The sequence below is a fragment of the Amborella trichopoda genome, chromosome 8, assembly GCF_054954075.1.
Source record: "Amborella trichopoda isolate Santa Cruz 75 chromosome 8, AtrichopodaSantaCruz75HAP2 v2.0, whole genome shotgun sequence".
Taxonomy (NCBI): Eukaryota; Viridiplantae; Streptophyta; class Magnoliopsida; order Amborellales; family Amborellaceae; genus Amborella; species Amborella trichopoda.
In genome coordinates, this window is record NC_142343.1 from 2,741,444 (window position 1) to 2,756,770 (window position 15,327).

The window sequence follows — 15,327 nt, forward strand, 5'->3', positions numbered from 1 at the left end:
TTAAGAAGATGAATTGCTGCTAATCTATTTTTACCTCATATTCACGAATTTGGAGCTCAAAATTTTTGCATATCTAAAAACATTTACACCCTTGGGAAAAATCCCATCTAGAAGCATTTTAAAGACCCAAAATGATGTAACTTCTCTATTGGTTTAAAAAAAAAAAAAAAAAAAGCCTTAAGATAATAAAAACAATCCAAAAGGTGAGATCAAAAGTGTTAGAAAGCTCAAAATTCAAAAAAATTTATTTTGTATATAATTATCAAATGATTTTTTGGTGGTTCCCAAAAAATTCTCATCCGAAAATCTTCCCAAGTTAGTCTTCTGCCTGATGGAGGGAGTAACCGCATAGTATTTGTTCCTGCAGGAGCATGGTATGCACGCTCTTGTTAAAAGATACCATCTTATATGGCACCACATGTTTAAATACACAAAGCAAATGTGCAAGGGAATGTGTTTTAGCTGTACACAATTGTATAAGGCCGCACCTCAATTATAACATGAGAATGTAGTTCTTGGCATCAGGATACTTGCAAATGGATCATCTCGACTTCGATTTTGACGATCATAAGTATGAAAAAATGAATTTCAAGTCCCAAAATCAGTCTATCTTGTAAAATATTTTATGTATCATCTATTTTGAGTGTTCACAAATCAATTTGATGTAGGTCATTTTTAACCTTCAAATTTCATAATCAAGGCTGAAAACAAATTTGCAAGGCATCATAATGTTTGCCAACATTGAAATTGCATTTTTCAATGGGGTTTTGATGTAAAACTCTATCAAATGTTATAAAGCCTCGAACCCTAAAACACACCACCCAAAGCATAATAAGGACACAAAATGTATGCTATACTATGAAAGATACTATGCTCCGTAGGAAGCATAGCATCATGTTCCCTTATGAGCACTCACAGGTCCCCAAGCGTCATGTTCCCTTGTGAGATTGGACGAGGAAGGAAACTGGACTACAGTAGTGAGTTATGAGTATACTATGCTTCAAAGATATTATGAGTTACAATCTCAAACCCAAAGCAGTGATAGAAATTTTGCCGAGCCGACTCATAATCTGGAGAGTCGAAGTGGAGTTAGAAGTTTGAGGGTTCTAGATTGAAAATCCTTGGAGTAGCGCAAGTCACTTGTCAGTTGCAGCATGGTTTGACTTGGAGATCGTCTGTGTCCATCTGAGTCGAACATAAAATGCTTTGACTAAGATATTGTCCGAGTCGAACATAAATTCGTATACAGAACCGTATTGAATTGGAGCCCGATTGAGATTTTCAAAGCACTGCCCAAGGTTGCCAATTATTCGTTGTTTAACTGCACACAAGGAGACTTGGGCGATTCAATCCAAGGGAAATTAAGTGTTTCGGCGGCTCAAAAATTCATCCATGTCACACAAATACCAAGTGTAATGTTTTAGGCGGTTTGAAAGTTTGGCTTTTGAAATCAATTTTTGAATTCTCTAAAAAGAACTAAGTGTTTGGATAATTCAAACTTAAGACTTTCAAACACTTGAAATTATAAAAAATACTGAGACTCGAAAAAAAAAAAAAAGAAAAAAAAAAAAAAAAGGGAAAAGGAAAACTGAAATTTTAGGGGATACTAATGGTTTTCGAACAAAAAATACAACAAATTAAGAAACCCAAAAAATTTGGACCTCACCGTACAACATCTTGAAATACGAAACATTTCTGTAATTCAAAAATTATTTTGGTCTGCAAATAAATTTCACAAAAATTTAACAAAAGTGGACGAGGATACTCGTGAGTTTTCTCTGAAAGTAGAGGGTGGTCCACCAAAGGACGCAAATGATTTCTCAGAAAGGGTATAAGTTGCGGAGTTTTTCTTCCCTCATGAAGACATGGGACATCTTCAATCAATTTAGGGGTTTGATGCTCTTATCTACCCTTCAATGGAGGAACCCTTGCTTTCAGGTAATCACACACACACTCTGTCTCTCTCTAATTTTTATTTTAATTATTTTGTATTTGATCCATTTTATATTCAGAATTCTATCTCTATATGTTTCCTGTTACTGTGTTAGTATTTGAATTGTTGATCAATTTAACATTTGGTAGAATAGGAGAAAGAATTGTTGTTCACTATCTCTAGTTGTCTCTTTGATGTTGCTTCCGTGATTCTCATCCGTTCATGGATGATAGGGGCTAGAACTCCATTTCTTTCTCTCTTTCTCTCTCTCTCTCTCTCTCTCTCTCTCTCTCTCTCTCCGTGTTGTACCTGCTATGATTCCGGTGTTGAATCGCGTTCTCTCTCTTACTCCTATCTCTGTTATAATTTCTTCCTGGAATTATTGTTTGATCCCTCCCTCTCTCTCTCTCACTTTCTCTGTTACTGCTGTCTCTGTTATAATTTCTGCCTGAAAATTAATGTTTGCCCTCCCTCTCTCGTTCTCTCTTACTGCTCTTTGTAATAATTTCTGCCGGGGCAATGTTTGATCTCTATCTCTCTCTCTCTCTCTCACACACACACACACAAGTGGTGCTGAATCAGTGCTGGAACTATCACCTTTCTCTGACTCATTCTCCAATAAGAAAAATATCCCCTTTCTCTCTCTCTCTCTCTCTCTCACTCTTCAGATATTTGTCTCTATACCTATTTTCTTCTCAGTTAAGTATGTTATGCCCTCACAAAAAGATTTTCATGCCATAAACTTGGAATTGAATAGTGTCTTATCTCTCTCTCTGTGGCATGTATTTGTAATTTAATTCTATCTTCTCTCTCTCTCTAGTTGTTTCCCTCTTTCTCTCTGTCAAAATGCTCTCTCTGTTATAATTTCTGACTGGAATCAATGTTTTATCTCTATCTCACTTGGTACTCTATCACTGCTGGAACTATCAATTCTCTCTTTGAGTCATTCTCCAACAAGAAAAACCGCCTTTATTTTCCCTCTCCACTGTTTGTGTGTGTCAATTTCCTCCTCAGTTAAGAATATATTGTCCTTAACAAAAAATTTGTCATGTCATATATTTGGGATTGAATTTTGTCTTCCCTCTTCCCTCTTTCTCTCTCTTGCATGTATATGGAATTGAAATGTGCCCTTTCTATCATGCTTATATTTGAAATTCAATTATGCCCTATATCTTTCTCTAATGCTTTGCTTGGTATAAATTGTGGCACTGCGTTGGTGTTTGTTGGCGAAGAATCACACGAACATGAAAAGAAGAAGTGGGGAACCTATCAGCGTTTAGGGAGGAATGCTTCTACTCTAACATCAATCCCTTTATTTGGAGCTGAAGTAAGCCTTGAAGAGATTCGATCGGCTGCTTCTCTCTATCCAAAACCACCATCCATTCCTGGAGATCTGGTCAGCGTACCAGAGCTTGATCCCCAATGTAATGTCCCTTTCCATAAACTTATATCATATTTTGATTATGTATGTGTTATTTTCTCTCCAGACTTAACAGCCAGGTAGAATATGTAGACAAAAGGAAAAATTGTTGTCAAGTGTTTGGGTCTCGGAGCCCATCTCTTTGTTATATAATTAAGTGGGTATTGAAAAATCTTGAAATCAATGCAAACCAGGAATGGTTTTGCAGTTAACTGCTCAAAAGCGATAATTAGAACGAGAAATAAAGAAATAGAGACAAACGTAGTATAGGTCTTGGTCTTTGGGTTTTATATTTTTTATGTATTGATCATCATTTTCTTGTAATTCAATATCAACTTATCAATATTATGTGTGCAACATAGATTGCAATATGTTTTTCTTTTTTTTTTGGTCTACTGAATCTTTGAAATTTGAAATGCATGATAGCTAACGCTGGACCTCTATTATAGTTTCTGTCGATTTTGTATTGCATAATACTTTTTAGCCACCAATTCACAGAGTTTCATATTTACCATGATCTTTGAATTTTCATGAATAAGAACTGTCTGCAGAAAAAATGGGAAAAAATATTGTTCTACACAAAAAATATTGGTGGAAGAACACTGGATTTGTAAACTATGAACAAAAGAAAATTAGCATAAGCCATAAGCACTTACGGAATTATTAACAAACAATGCATCTCTATACCAAGAATTCACTCATATTTGAAGGGAAATGGTTTCTATATGAAAATGTCTTTGGCAAATGATTGCCAGATATTTGTATCGTCTGAATTAAAGAAGACAGACTCCTTTTGTCACAAGTAAATCTTCACCATTCAGAGTGAATTCTCAGATTCTTGGCTCAGATCAGCCATACCCAGCCCAAATGTTCTATTTCCATCTTAATGAGTTTTCTCTCTAAGAGAGGGGTTTCATTTCATATCTCAAAAACTCGGGTATTTCTACAAAATATCAACTCTCTATACTCTCAACATGACTAGATACCCAAAGCAATGATATATGTAAAATACCAGAACGTAAGGGAGTACCTCCCACTGTTTCCTTTCTGTCCACAAAATCCTCAAAATTGATACATATTTTCTGTCTCGTTATTTATTTGTTTAATTTTATTTTTTCTTTCCCATTACTTCTGTTTGGCTTTATTTATTTTGACTTGTATTTCCATGTCAAAAGCTTCAGTCTTGTTCTTAGGAAACATGGATCCCAATTGTCTAGAAAATTAGTTTGGACTATACATTTACTGTAGCTCAGTATTTTATTCACAGTATCTTTTACTTCTGGATAAAATGTGCAATTAGCCATAAAGCATACAATACATCCCCCTTATACACTATCCTAGGCATATGGGGTAGTAACTTGAATCTATTTTCTAATGGATTTAAAAAATCTTCTAATATGCACATGAGAGCTTTTCCCGGGATCCTCAAGGGCCCTTTAAACTTCCCTTGGTTCTCATTTTTCATTAGTGAAGTTCTGCTCCTTTGTTTGGCATGCATATAAATTGGATATCATTAAATGTGATGATTTGCAAAATATTTCCCAATATTTGAGTTTTAAGTGAGATCACTAGCTTCTTTAACAATTCTTGAATCCCATAAATAATACCTTAATGCACCATTGCATCAATTGAAGACAGTGTTTTAAAATGCGGGATGCGGCCCTGATGCGGTGGGGGGCCGATGCGGCGATGCGGCTCGATGTGGCCAGGATGCGGGTGCATCGCGATGATGCTGTCAATAAATGTAAAAAAATTCAAAAAAATCTAAAAAAATAAGTTAATGTATAGAAAAAAAATATGAAGGTGATATATGTGATAGTAGGTATTTTAGTTTAATGATTAACTTCAAAACTATTAGTTGTCGGAGATTCTGTATCCAGTTATCCACTATCCCCTGATAACTAGAAACTTGAAACCAGCTTCATAAAGCATTCAACAATCAACAATCACCAGCACAAATTTGCACCATAAGCACAACTATAATTAAACTCAACCATCAACAACCATAAGTACAAAATAATGATATTACAAAATACAAATCAAAAGTCAAGCTCAAGAAGAGTTAATAGTTAATAAATAATAACTTAATACAATCATCCATTTTGCGAGTCAAGTTTGAAATTTGAACTTCATTTTTTCAAATATCAATCAGACAAGTCATCCTGAGAGTCGTCATGCGCATCATCAATATCATCCTCGACGGCGTCCATGTATTCTTCTTCATCAGTCTCCTTTGAGTCAGCGTCTTCCTCGACCTCTGAAGCTAATGTGCGAGTGCAACTAGACCCAGCAGCTCCTCTACGCCTTTGTGCTCTAGTGTTAGGTCGATCTTCTTCATTAACCGCTATTGCTAACTCGACATCAAGCCATGTAAGATCCTCATCCTCAAACACACGCTCTTGTCTTGGATCCACGGTCCACTCACTTATGGAATCACCATCAGTTTCATATAATTGAATAGGGTTGAGTTTCGTGCGATTTTCATACCTTTCCCTAAGCCGCTCGTTATACTGCACATAAACCAAATCATTCAACTTTTTCTGCTCCAACCTATTTCTTTTTTTTGTATGGAGCTGTGGTAGAAATTTGAAATAAGATAAATTAGATTTTAGATTAGAAAATTAAAATTCAAGAAATAAGGATTAAGGAATAAGGCGTAAAAGACTTATATGCTCAAATGCACTCCAATTGCGCTCACAACCAGATGAGCTACATGTGAGATTCAACACTCGAATAGCGAGGTGTCTCGCTTCCATATAATGCCCACCATGCAGTTGTATAATATTTTATAATTTAGAATATAGTTAAAAATTTAGGGTATAAAATAAACAATGGAACTATACATAAAGTAAGAGACAAGTAAGATTATTTTTGGGCTTTTGGCCTTTACTTGGATCTGTAGTGTTCTTATTTCGAGTGGCAATATCTCTCCCAAAGTTTCCCAAGGCTAACTTGAACTTAATCAATTCATGGCTCTGGATCTCATCCTGGATATCTTTGTCTGGCACCAACCTCTCCAGCACATCTAAGAACCCACAATTTATTACACGATCTAACTCAATGGATGGGTGCTTGTAGTGAAGAGATGGGTTTAGATAATAACCGGCTGAATGAAGGTGCATATGAAGCTGGGATTCCCATCTCCTATCAATAATTTCAAGTATAGCCTTGCGCATATTTTCATCATCTTTTAAAACATCTTTTATTTCAGTTCTTGCCCTAGTCATTGCCTCATGTATATAGCCCATGGCGAGCTTCGCATCACCATCAACCAGTCAAAGCACTCTCACTAAAGGGCGAGCCACCTCCAATGCAATAATTATTTGACTCAAAAAAGATGTATTCAGAATAATTTTTTCAGCCTTTCTCCTATCCTTATGCTTTGACCATTTGCTTTGACTCCATTGCTCGGAAGCAAACATGGTCCTCAAGGCACTTTTTTGCTTGGCTAGGCTTCGAAGAGTGAGAAATGACGTGGCAAATCTAGCAATACCTGGTCTCACTAATTCTCTCTTCTTTGTAAAAGACCTCATCATGCTTAAGACTATGGTGTGATTGTAAATAAATCCAACAACAAGCATAGCTCTTGAAATCACCCCACTAAATAAAGATGTTGTACCGATTTCCTTAAGCATAAGATTAACACAGTGCGTTGCACAAGGAGTCCAAAACATATGCTTCCTTTTCAAAGTCAAGAAATGCCCAGCTGCAGCATAGTTGGCACCATCGTCAGTGATAATTTGTACTACATTTTGCTCCCCAACAAAATCGACAATCTCATCCATCAAGCCAAATAAGTATATACCATCATGTGACTTGTCTGATGCATCAATAGACGTGACAAAAAAAGTACCTGTTGGGCAGTTAATCAAAAAATTAATGATTGCCTTTGATTTCCCATCGCACCAACCTTCACACATAATAGTGGCCCCATATTTCTCCCACCCTTCTCTCTGAGAAATCAAAATTTTATTCACATCAAATACAACATCCTTCAACAAGGGCTCCTTAACCTCATGTAGTGAAGGAGGAATAAGTCTTGGGCCATATTGCCCAATTGCCTGGACCGTACATGCAAAACTATCAAGAGTTATAGTATTAAAAAGAATGCCGGCCATGTAAATCCACTTACATACCGACTTCCTTTTTTCTTTCTTATATTTATTGTCAATTGTGGTTTGTTTTGCTTTTCACTTTCTCTCCTGAACCACAATTTCGGGGCTAGGGTTGAAAAAAGAATCCATTGATCCCTTAGAGAGAGGTGTTCTTCTCTCAGCACTACCACCAATATTTATAACCCTCTCTCTTGAGGTTGGAGTACGAGTACCCCTTTGCCTCATAGGAACTTCAGACATATCATCATCTTCATCAAATAATTACATATCATCAAGTAATTCATTTTTTTTTTTTCTCTTTATCTTTTTTCAATCTATCCAAATATTCTGTAATCTCCTTTTTTATATCATCTGTAGCTTGTGGGCATGCTCTTACATTCCTAGAAATTCCGGCTAAATGCTCTTTTTGTCAAAAAATACCACCCATATATGTATTTCCACAGAGCAAGCATGTCACACAATTTCTGTCTTTCGGATTTTTTAGTTTAGCATATTTCCAAGCCGAATCCTTTTTACTAGAAGATTGGGAAGAAGACATTGCCCCAAAAATAAGTATAACAATATTATTGTACAAGAAGGAATAAAAAGTTATCGACTCTGTGAAGTATTGCTCGATTTCTTCACGGCCTCTGAAATCCCCAATTTCTTATCACAAATTCACCTTAACATCCCCAAATCAACAATCAAAGGCATCAAATGAACATCCAAGTATCAAACAACTGCCAAATCGAAGATTTGGATGAAAAAAAAAATTTCGCCAATTTTTTTTCCTTCGATTTGATGCAAAAAAAGCCACAAAAGTGGCTGGAAATCTTCGTTTAGGGGGTATAGTAACCCCGCAAACAGTTTCCCTAAACTTTGGAACTACAAAAAGACCATTTTGCCCCTCCACGAGGGGCAAAATCGAAAAAAATTTCCACGGAAATAGATGCGGTGCGATGTGGTCTGATGCAGGATGCGGCAATGCTGCGGCCTGATGCGGTGCATATGCGGCCGCATCTGTCAAAAGCGCATATCCGCCAGTTCGCGATGCGGATGCGAGCGCATCCCGCATGATGCGGCCGCATATGCGGTGATGCGGCCGCATATGTGGCGACGCGGCCGCATATGCGGCGATACGGCCGCATTTTAAAACACTGATTGAAGAAGCATAAATCTATAAGACATTCCCATAGATCATGCAATCCAAAAGGGATCAACTGTGATCATGCGTTAGTTAATGTACGAACTAAGGTTATTCTCACTCTTGCCGTGGCTTCTAGTAACATGGTTCAGTTTATCTTATTTGGACGTATTCATTCTGTATGTGAGGCATCATGGATCGTATGTTGCTTGAAGGCATTTAAAATAACATACGGTGTTCTTATTATTGTTTGAACTTTTTTAATTGTGTTGGTAGTGGGAGCTATTGTCGGGCATGGGGTCACTGAAGGTGGTCTTGGTGGGAATCCTTTAATTGGGAGGTAAGTTTTCATTGCATGTGCATTACACGAGTTTATAATGCATTTCGCTATCAGCTCTGTTCAGCCTTCTATTTGTTATAGTTCTCTCATTTCACTAACTACCCAAACCTTTATTTATACTAGGGTGTTTCATATCTGAAAAGGCATTGATACCGCTATTGAATTGAAACTATTCATGTGCGTATGTCCATATGGTAGAGTATCTCATAAATATGCTTACAAACAAAATAAATCTTCTAGACAGTGATGCTATATGCCATAGATATAACAATTATTTTTGTGCACAGGGCTAAAAAGCCCTAAATAAATTAAAAAGAAAAATTGGAAAAATAAAAAAGGTGGTAAGTAGTAACAGTAAAATAAACCAAAAAAACTTTAAAAAGTTAAAATAGTATTCTAAAAGTACAGAAAAATGGATTAAAAAACAACTGATTTACAATTTGGGACATTTTAAAAATAAAAAAAATAAAATATAAAATAGGTATGATGGCAAAAATACACTCGCCAATCTGTGATAAAAGGGAAAAGTTTATATAAAGCCGAGGCTCTAAACAATCAAATTAGAGCCTACCTCAAAAATTTCACTAGAAGAGGTTGTTTCAAATTGATCATCTCGACATCAAGATGCATGGACATGAGAAAAAAATGGATTTCAAGTTTTGGGAATAGTGTATTTTGTAATGCATTTTTGGATCGTCAATTTTCAAGATTTTTAACTTTTCATAGGTCTATCGATCTATACTATTAAGATGAAAATATATTTTAAGGCTATCACAAAGATTTTCAATATTGAAGCCACATTTCTTGACACTATTTGAAGGTAGGCTCTAATTTGATTATTTAGAACCTAGGCTCTATACAAATCGCACCCAAAAACATTCCATTCATATTTTAAAAAATATAATACAATATTTCTACATTTTTTACAATTTTTAAAATTTTTAAAGTTTTTATATTGCCTGAATCGTACACATAACTCGGGGTTAGTCAGCCTCTCAGGCCGAGTCCTGTCACACAAATTAGATGTTATGTCATTTTCGCGGTATGGAATAGGTAAGAGTATACTATAGTTCAATGGACTACAAAACACTATGACCTAGATTTACATGTCACCCTACGGGCCAATATTGGATGAATTTTTAAAATCCTTAATTTTGTTTTATATGCCCCGAATTGTAAACATAACTCGGGGTTACTCGGCCTTGCAGGCTGAGTCCTGTCACACGAATTAGATGTTATGTCATTTTGGTGGCATGGAATAGGTAAGAGTATACTATAGTTCAATGGACTTCAAAACACTATGACCTAGAATTACATGTCACCCTACAGGCCGATCTTGGATGAATTAGATATTCGGGAGCTGCTCCTTGATCATGTGAACCACCATTTCTGTTGGGGAAGCCGTCCAGCTCGAACATGGAAAATTCAAGCTGTGGAAGATTGCAATGTTTATGTCGGCACATTAGAAACATTTATAGAGGAGAGAGAAACAATCACGCAAAAGGAGCCTTATCATGGGGGCAAAGTTGATGGTAAGGCTAGTGGGGCTGAGCCTGATACATGGGAATTAGATCTGACGTCGGAATTCCCACTTCTTTTTGTGTCACAAAAAGAGATCAGGGTCAGAGTTCCTCATTCTGAAGCTGTTGAGAAATGCACAGGTAAGAAGATTACAACCAAGCCCTTCATGAAATTTGGTGTTTGCTTATTAATCCAGTAAAGTTTAGTATTTTTCTATTAATCCACCAAAATCATGGAAACTATACCCTGTGCCTGTGGTATATAGTTTATGGTACACCTTGGGAATAACCTACCATCCGTTCCTAATGATTGATGTGTATTTTGAACTTCTGTTAATCTCCACCATCCATTTTTGTGAACAACTAGAGGTGGATGCTTCTCTGGTGTATGGTGAATCACATACCAGTGTATGGTATACTTTCCCTAAAAAATGCAATGTCTTAGTCTGGACAATTTATTGGTCTTCCCAGCCATTTTGAATTTGGAAAATTTTGCAGGATGCGCTGGACGAGGAGATATCGTTTGCCCCACATGCAATGTGGATCAAGAACCTGGGATTTACAAAGAAAATCAAATGACTGTGTGCAGTTCTTGTCATGGACGAGGTCTCATTGCCCACAAAGATGGTTCTGATACAATGTGAGTGCTTTCGTTCAAGTCTAGTAGCGAGCCCAGTCTCAAGCGTTGAGTCTAATCGAACCATTTTATGATTTTTGGTAATGTACACCATAATCCAATGAACTATGAGATACTCTATTTCGAAGGGTATCCGTGGTCCATTGATGACAAAAATGGAGATTAACCCATGTGGAACCACCTGGAACTCATCCCAGTATGATTAATCCCAATGTATTTTTGGTTTCTTTATTCCACTTTATTGATTTTTTTTGAGAAAAATTCAACTTTATTGATTTATTTTTTTGTTTTTTTGAGGGGCTATAGCTTCTTACTTCTGATGGTGTATAACCTCCATTAGAATTTTTGGACCTAGATTACACCCGCCCTGAGGGGCTATAGCTTCTTATTTCTGATGGTGTATAATCTTCATTAAAATTTTTGGACCTAGATACTTTTGAGGCATTTTCAGGACAATGGCCTTTTGTCATTTTCCATGTGAATAAATAACCACCACCATACAAAACATGGTGTTTTGTACCTTTCGGTTCAGTTGATACATATTCATTTGATGCTCTATTACAGCTACAGCTGATTTTATTTTACTCTGCTGATTATATAAATTCAATTTATTTGTGCAGATGTGTGAAATGTAATGGGAAAGGAATGCTCCCCTGTGTAACATGTAATTCTCGTGGTTTACTCAAGTGTGAGACATGCCAAGGAGAGGGCTCTCTTCTTACTCGCAACATAGTCATCGTCCGATGGTAAATTTCTATTTTACGAATGCTCAATTTTTTCAATTCATGACCGATGATGAAATTGGGTTCGATCGCATATCCTGCACTATAAACTTTGTAAACATGCTCCAAAACTCACAGCTAACAGTAATGTTCTTTATCAGTAATTTTCATTCTGCCATATGCTCCTTTCCAGCAATATTTTGCATGGAGAAGGAAAAGAGTCAGTTTTGAAAACTCTTGGTGCATGCTAATATATCACACACTAGGGGGGAAAGAGAGAGAGATTCAACTCATAAAAACAGTACAAAAATGTTGTCTTGTTCTGGTTTAGGAGGACACTCTCGACCAAAAAAGTGAGTGCTAGTCGAGGGGCTGCCTCAGTCCCAGACGAGGTCTTCCATAGAGCCAAAGGGGTTCAGCTATGCAACACTCAAGCATATCATTGTACGCCTGCCTTCTTTGCTGATTCATACTTCCTCAACAATTTTTCGTCAGAGGTTATCTCAGAGAGGGCCCAAGTTCCCCCTTCTGCTAGAGTTATATGTGAGAGGCACATAATTACGGTTGTACCCGTAACTCGCATTATCATGGCTCATCGAAGTAGGTCCTTCGGCTTCTACTTGATCGGGACAAGTCGAGAAGTTTATATTAAGGATTACCCCTACAAATGGTGTTGGGGCCTATGCCCTTGCTTCAGTTGGTTGAGGCTCTTTTGATCTCTTTTGCATGTAAATAGAGAACAGACCTCTTATTGCTGTCCTCACTTCCTTCTTGTTTATATTGTTACTTTTGTCAATGTTGTTGTTTATGTTGTCTCTTGTCAATGGTGGTTAAAGCACCTTACTGTTACTCCTAATTTCTGGTTTGCATCTATATGAATAAATGATATTTGGATGAATCTATTTATAAGTGTGTTCGAGACTTCAAAAACTATTTTGCATTAAAAGCGAAGATTTTTGCAAATACAATTTCTTCATTGGGCAAATTCCAAGATGGAGATAAATCTCAAAATTCTGCAAAATACACCATGAGTCTTTTATCTCATTTTCTCAAGTTATCTCTTGTTTAAATGCTACCATATCCAGTGCTCGAGACCACTACTCAGCCCATGTCCGATCTAAGTAATTCAACATTATTTGTGCTACTCAGTTTAGAGTGTAAGCCAGTGATGCTTTCGGCTATTGGACTCTCGCTATCTAGGACACAATACTCAATTGCTGTGCTTAGCAGCACGACGCCACAACCCTGTTTTCACAGCTAAGGCTGCTTCCATTTCGCTTGTATCTCTCTCATAACCCCGTTTTCACAGTTTAGGTGGCTCACATTTCGCTCGTCACATTTTTTGTGAGTACTGTAGCAGCCAAAAATGTTAAACAATAGAAAATACAAAAAATTGGAAATATATATCTAAAGTAATATGAAGCAAAATAAAAAAATTAAGTAAAAACATAGATTTTGAAAAATCATTTTGGTAATAGGGATGCTTTTGAAATCATCCAAAAAAAATGGAAAAATGTAAAAATAAGTGTCTGTGGCCAAAACACTTTTCAATCTTTGCCAAAATGATAAAAATCATATAAGAAAGATTTTTTTTTTTATTTTTTTTGGGATTTCTCATGATTTTTCTAAATTTGTTAATATCCTCGAGTGGGACACACAATTTGGGGAAACTCAAGCTTAGTGAGCCCAAGTACTTGGCCGGAGTACTCGAAACTCAGATCGGGTTGTTAAACACTGACCATATCTACTAATAATGAGCCCGCTCTCTCTTTTTCTGTGTCTTTGGAGCCCAAGTACTCAGCCCGAGTACTTGGAACTCAGAAACACTGACCATATCTATTGTTAATGAGCTCTCTCTCTCTCTCTCATCTCTTGCAACCTCTAGGGCTGGCAATGTACCGGGTAGCCCAGCCCTGTTGGGCTGTCCCTAGAAAAGTATAGCCTGGGCCACAAAATGTGGCTGAAGGGGTGGGCTAGGGGCAGTGCTGGCCCGGTTCAACCCGACTCCCCAACCCGTTCTCCTCTTTTTTTTTTTTTCTTTGTTGTTTTTTTCTTTTAATTTTTACTTATTTGCTTTTGGCCACGCATGGCCTGCCTTAACAGGGTTTGGGCTGGGCTTGGGCCTGCCTGATGGGGACGGGCCAAAGCTGGCCCAGCTCGTGGCCACCATTAGCAACTTCTTTCTCTCATCTTGGATGGGATAATTGGTTTTTCACCTACAAGCGTCATAAAGCTACAATCACGTTTTAAACAGTCGGCTTGGGCTCGGGACTCGGGCAAGGCCAATAGACTCGCCCAAGTAGTTTACATGCATGAAAATGCACTACAAGAAATAAAAAATATAAAATAAAAAATTCAAAAATAAATTATTAGAGGGAAAAATGGATTGAGAGAGAGAGAGAGGGGGTGGATGTCCACCTTCGTTGAAGGGAGAAATTAAAAAAAGGGAGGGAGGATTTCCACACCCTTACATGGAAATGTGTATAATGATACCACTTACCTTTGGTACAAGGTGGTCAATTAATCTTGACTGTAGGATAATTGGGTGGTTACATTTATGGAAAAATTACAAAAGCCCCAATACTACATTTTTTATGCAACTTATCTCCAACTTAATTTTTTTCTCTTACTTTTTTCTCCAAAATATATATTTTTATGTAAGGGTGTGGTTTCCATAAGGTTGCAACCATAAACAATCCAACTAAGGTGCACCTTCAAATTTTATTATAATATATGATTTTGATGTAAAACGTTCTTAGAATTATCTCAAAATCTATTTTCCTTCAAAATTTATCGTAATATAGAATTTTGATGTAAAACGTTCTTAGAATTATCTCAAAATCTATTTTTATATTTAATTATAAAATTTTAATATCAAACAATGGTTAAAATCAAGCAGATCTATAAACATATGAAAATCTTAAAAATGGACGGGGTAGATAATATGTTGTAAGATGCACTATTTCTGAGACTCAAAATCTTTTTATTTTCTATAGTCATACATCTTGTTATCGAGATGATCAATCACAAGGTTTTTCAACATTGAAATAACCTTTTTCGATGGATTTTTGAGCAGCGCCCGTAGTTCTACATTTTAAGGTTGCAATCTTATATAAACTTTTTCTTTTATGTAAATACCCCTCAACCAAATAAATAAAAAATAAAAAAGGCTTAAACTACCTTCCTTTACTTTTACTTTATCCATGCCTATCTCTCCTTTATCCCAACAAAATAGGGGCTCCGGTATTGTATAAGTGCGCTTATCCCACCAAAATAGGGGCTCTAGCATTATGTAAATACATTTATCCCACCAAAATAGGGGCTCCGGCATTGTGTAAGTGCGTTCCAGCAGTAGGGCTTCGGCACTGTGTAAAATGCGGTCCGCAGTAAGGCTTCGTCACTGTGTAAAGTGTATGTAAAGTGTGGTTCGGCAGTTGCAAAGGGCGTTTCAGCTGTAGATGTTACTAGATTCCAAGGCTCTGACACTGTGTAAAAGGCGGTCTGGTAGTTGTCTTAA

General features: G+C 36.8%; 1 protein-coding gene across 1 annotated transcript; it reads left to right on the top strand.

The window, feature by feature from the left end:
* Positions 1-1,859: 1,859 nt before the first annotated feature.
* Positions 1,860-12,710, top strand: LOC18437791 (chaperone protein dnaJ-like protein). Its single transcript, XM_006847990.4, has 7 exons — positions 1,860-1,938; positions 3,166-3,357; positions 8,868-8,931; positions 10,261-10,592; positions 10,950-11,091; positions 11,709-11,834; positions 12,142-12,710. The coding sequence occupies exons 1-7, from the start codon at positions 1,917-1,919 to the stop codon at positions 12,524-12,526; spliced, it is 1,263 nt and encodes a 420-aa protein (XP_006848053.2). The 5' UTR covers positions 1,860-1,916; the 3' UTR covers positions 12,527-12,710.
* Positions 12,711-15,327: the final 2,617 nt, after the last annotated feature.

Excerpts from the sequence above, each read along its gene's own strand:
- LOC18437791 (XM_006847990.4), top strand. The coding sequence starts at position 1,917 with ATGGAGGAACCCTTGCTTTCAG. Across the intron at positions 3,358-8,867 it reads ACCAGAGCTTGATCCCCAAT|TGGGAGCTATTGTCGGGCAT; the intron begins GTAATGTCCCTT and ends TTGTGTTGGTAG. Across the intron at positions 11,092-11,708 it reads AAAGATGGTTCTGATACAAT|ATGTGTGAAATGTAATGGGA; the intron begins GTGAGTGCTTTC and ends TTATTTGTGCAG.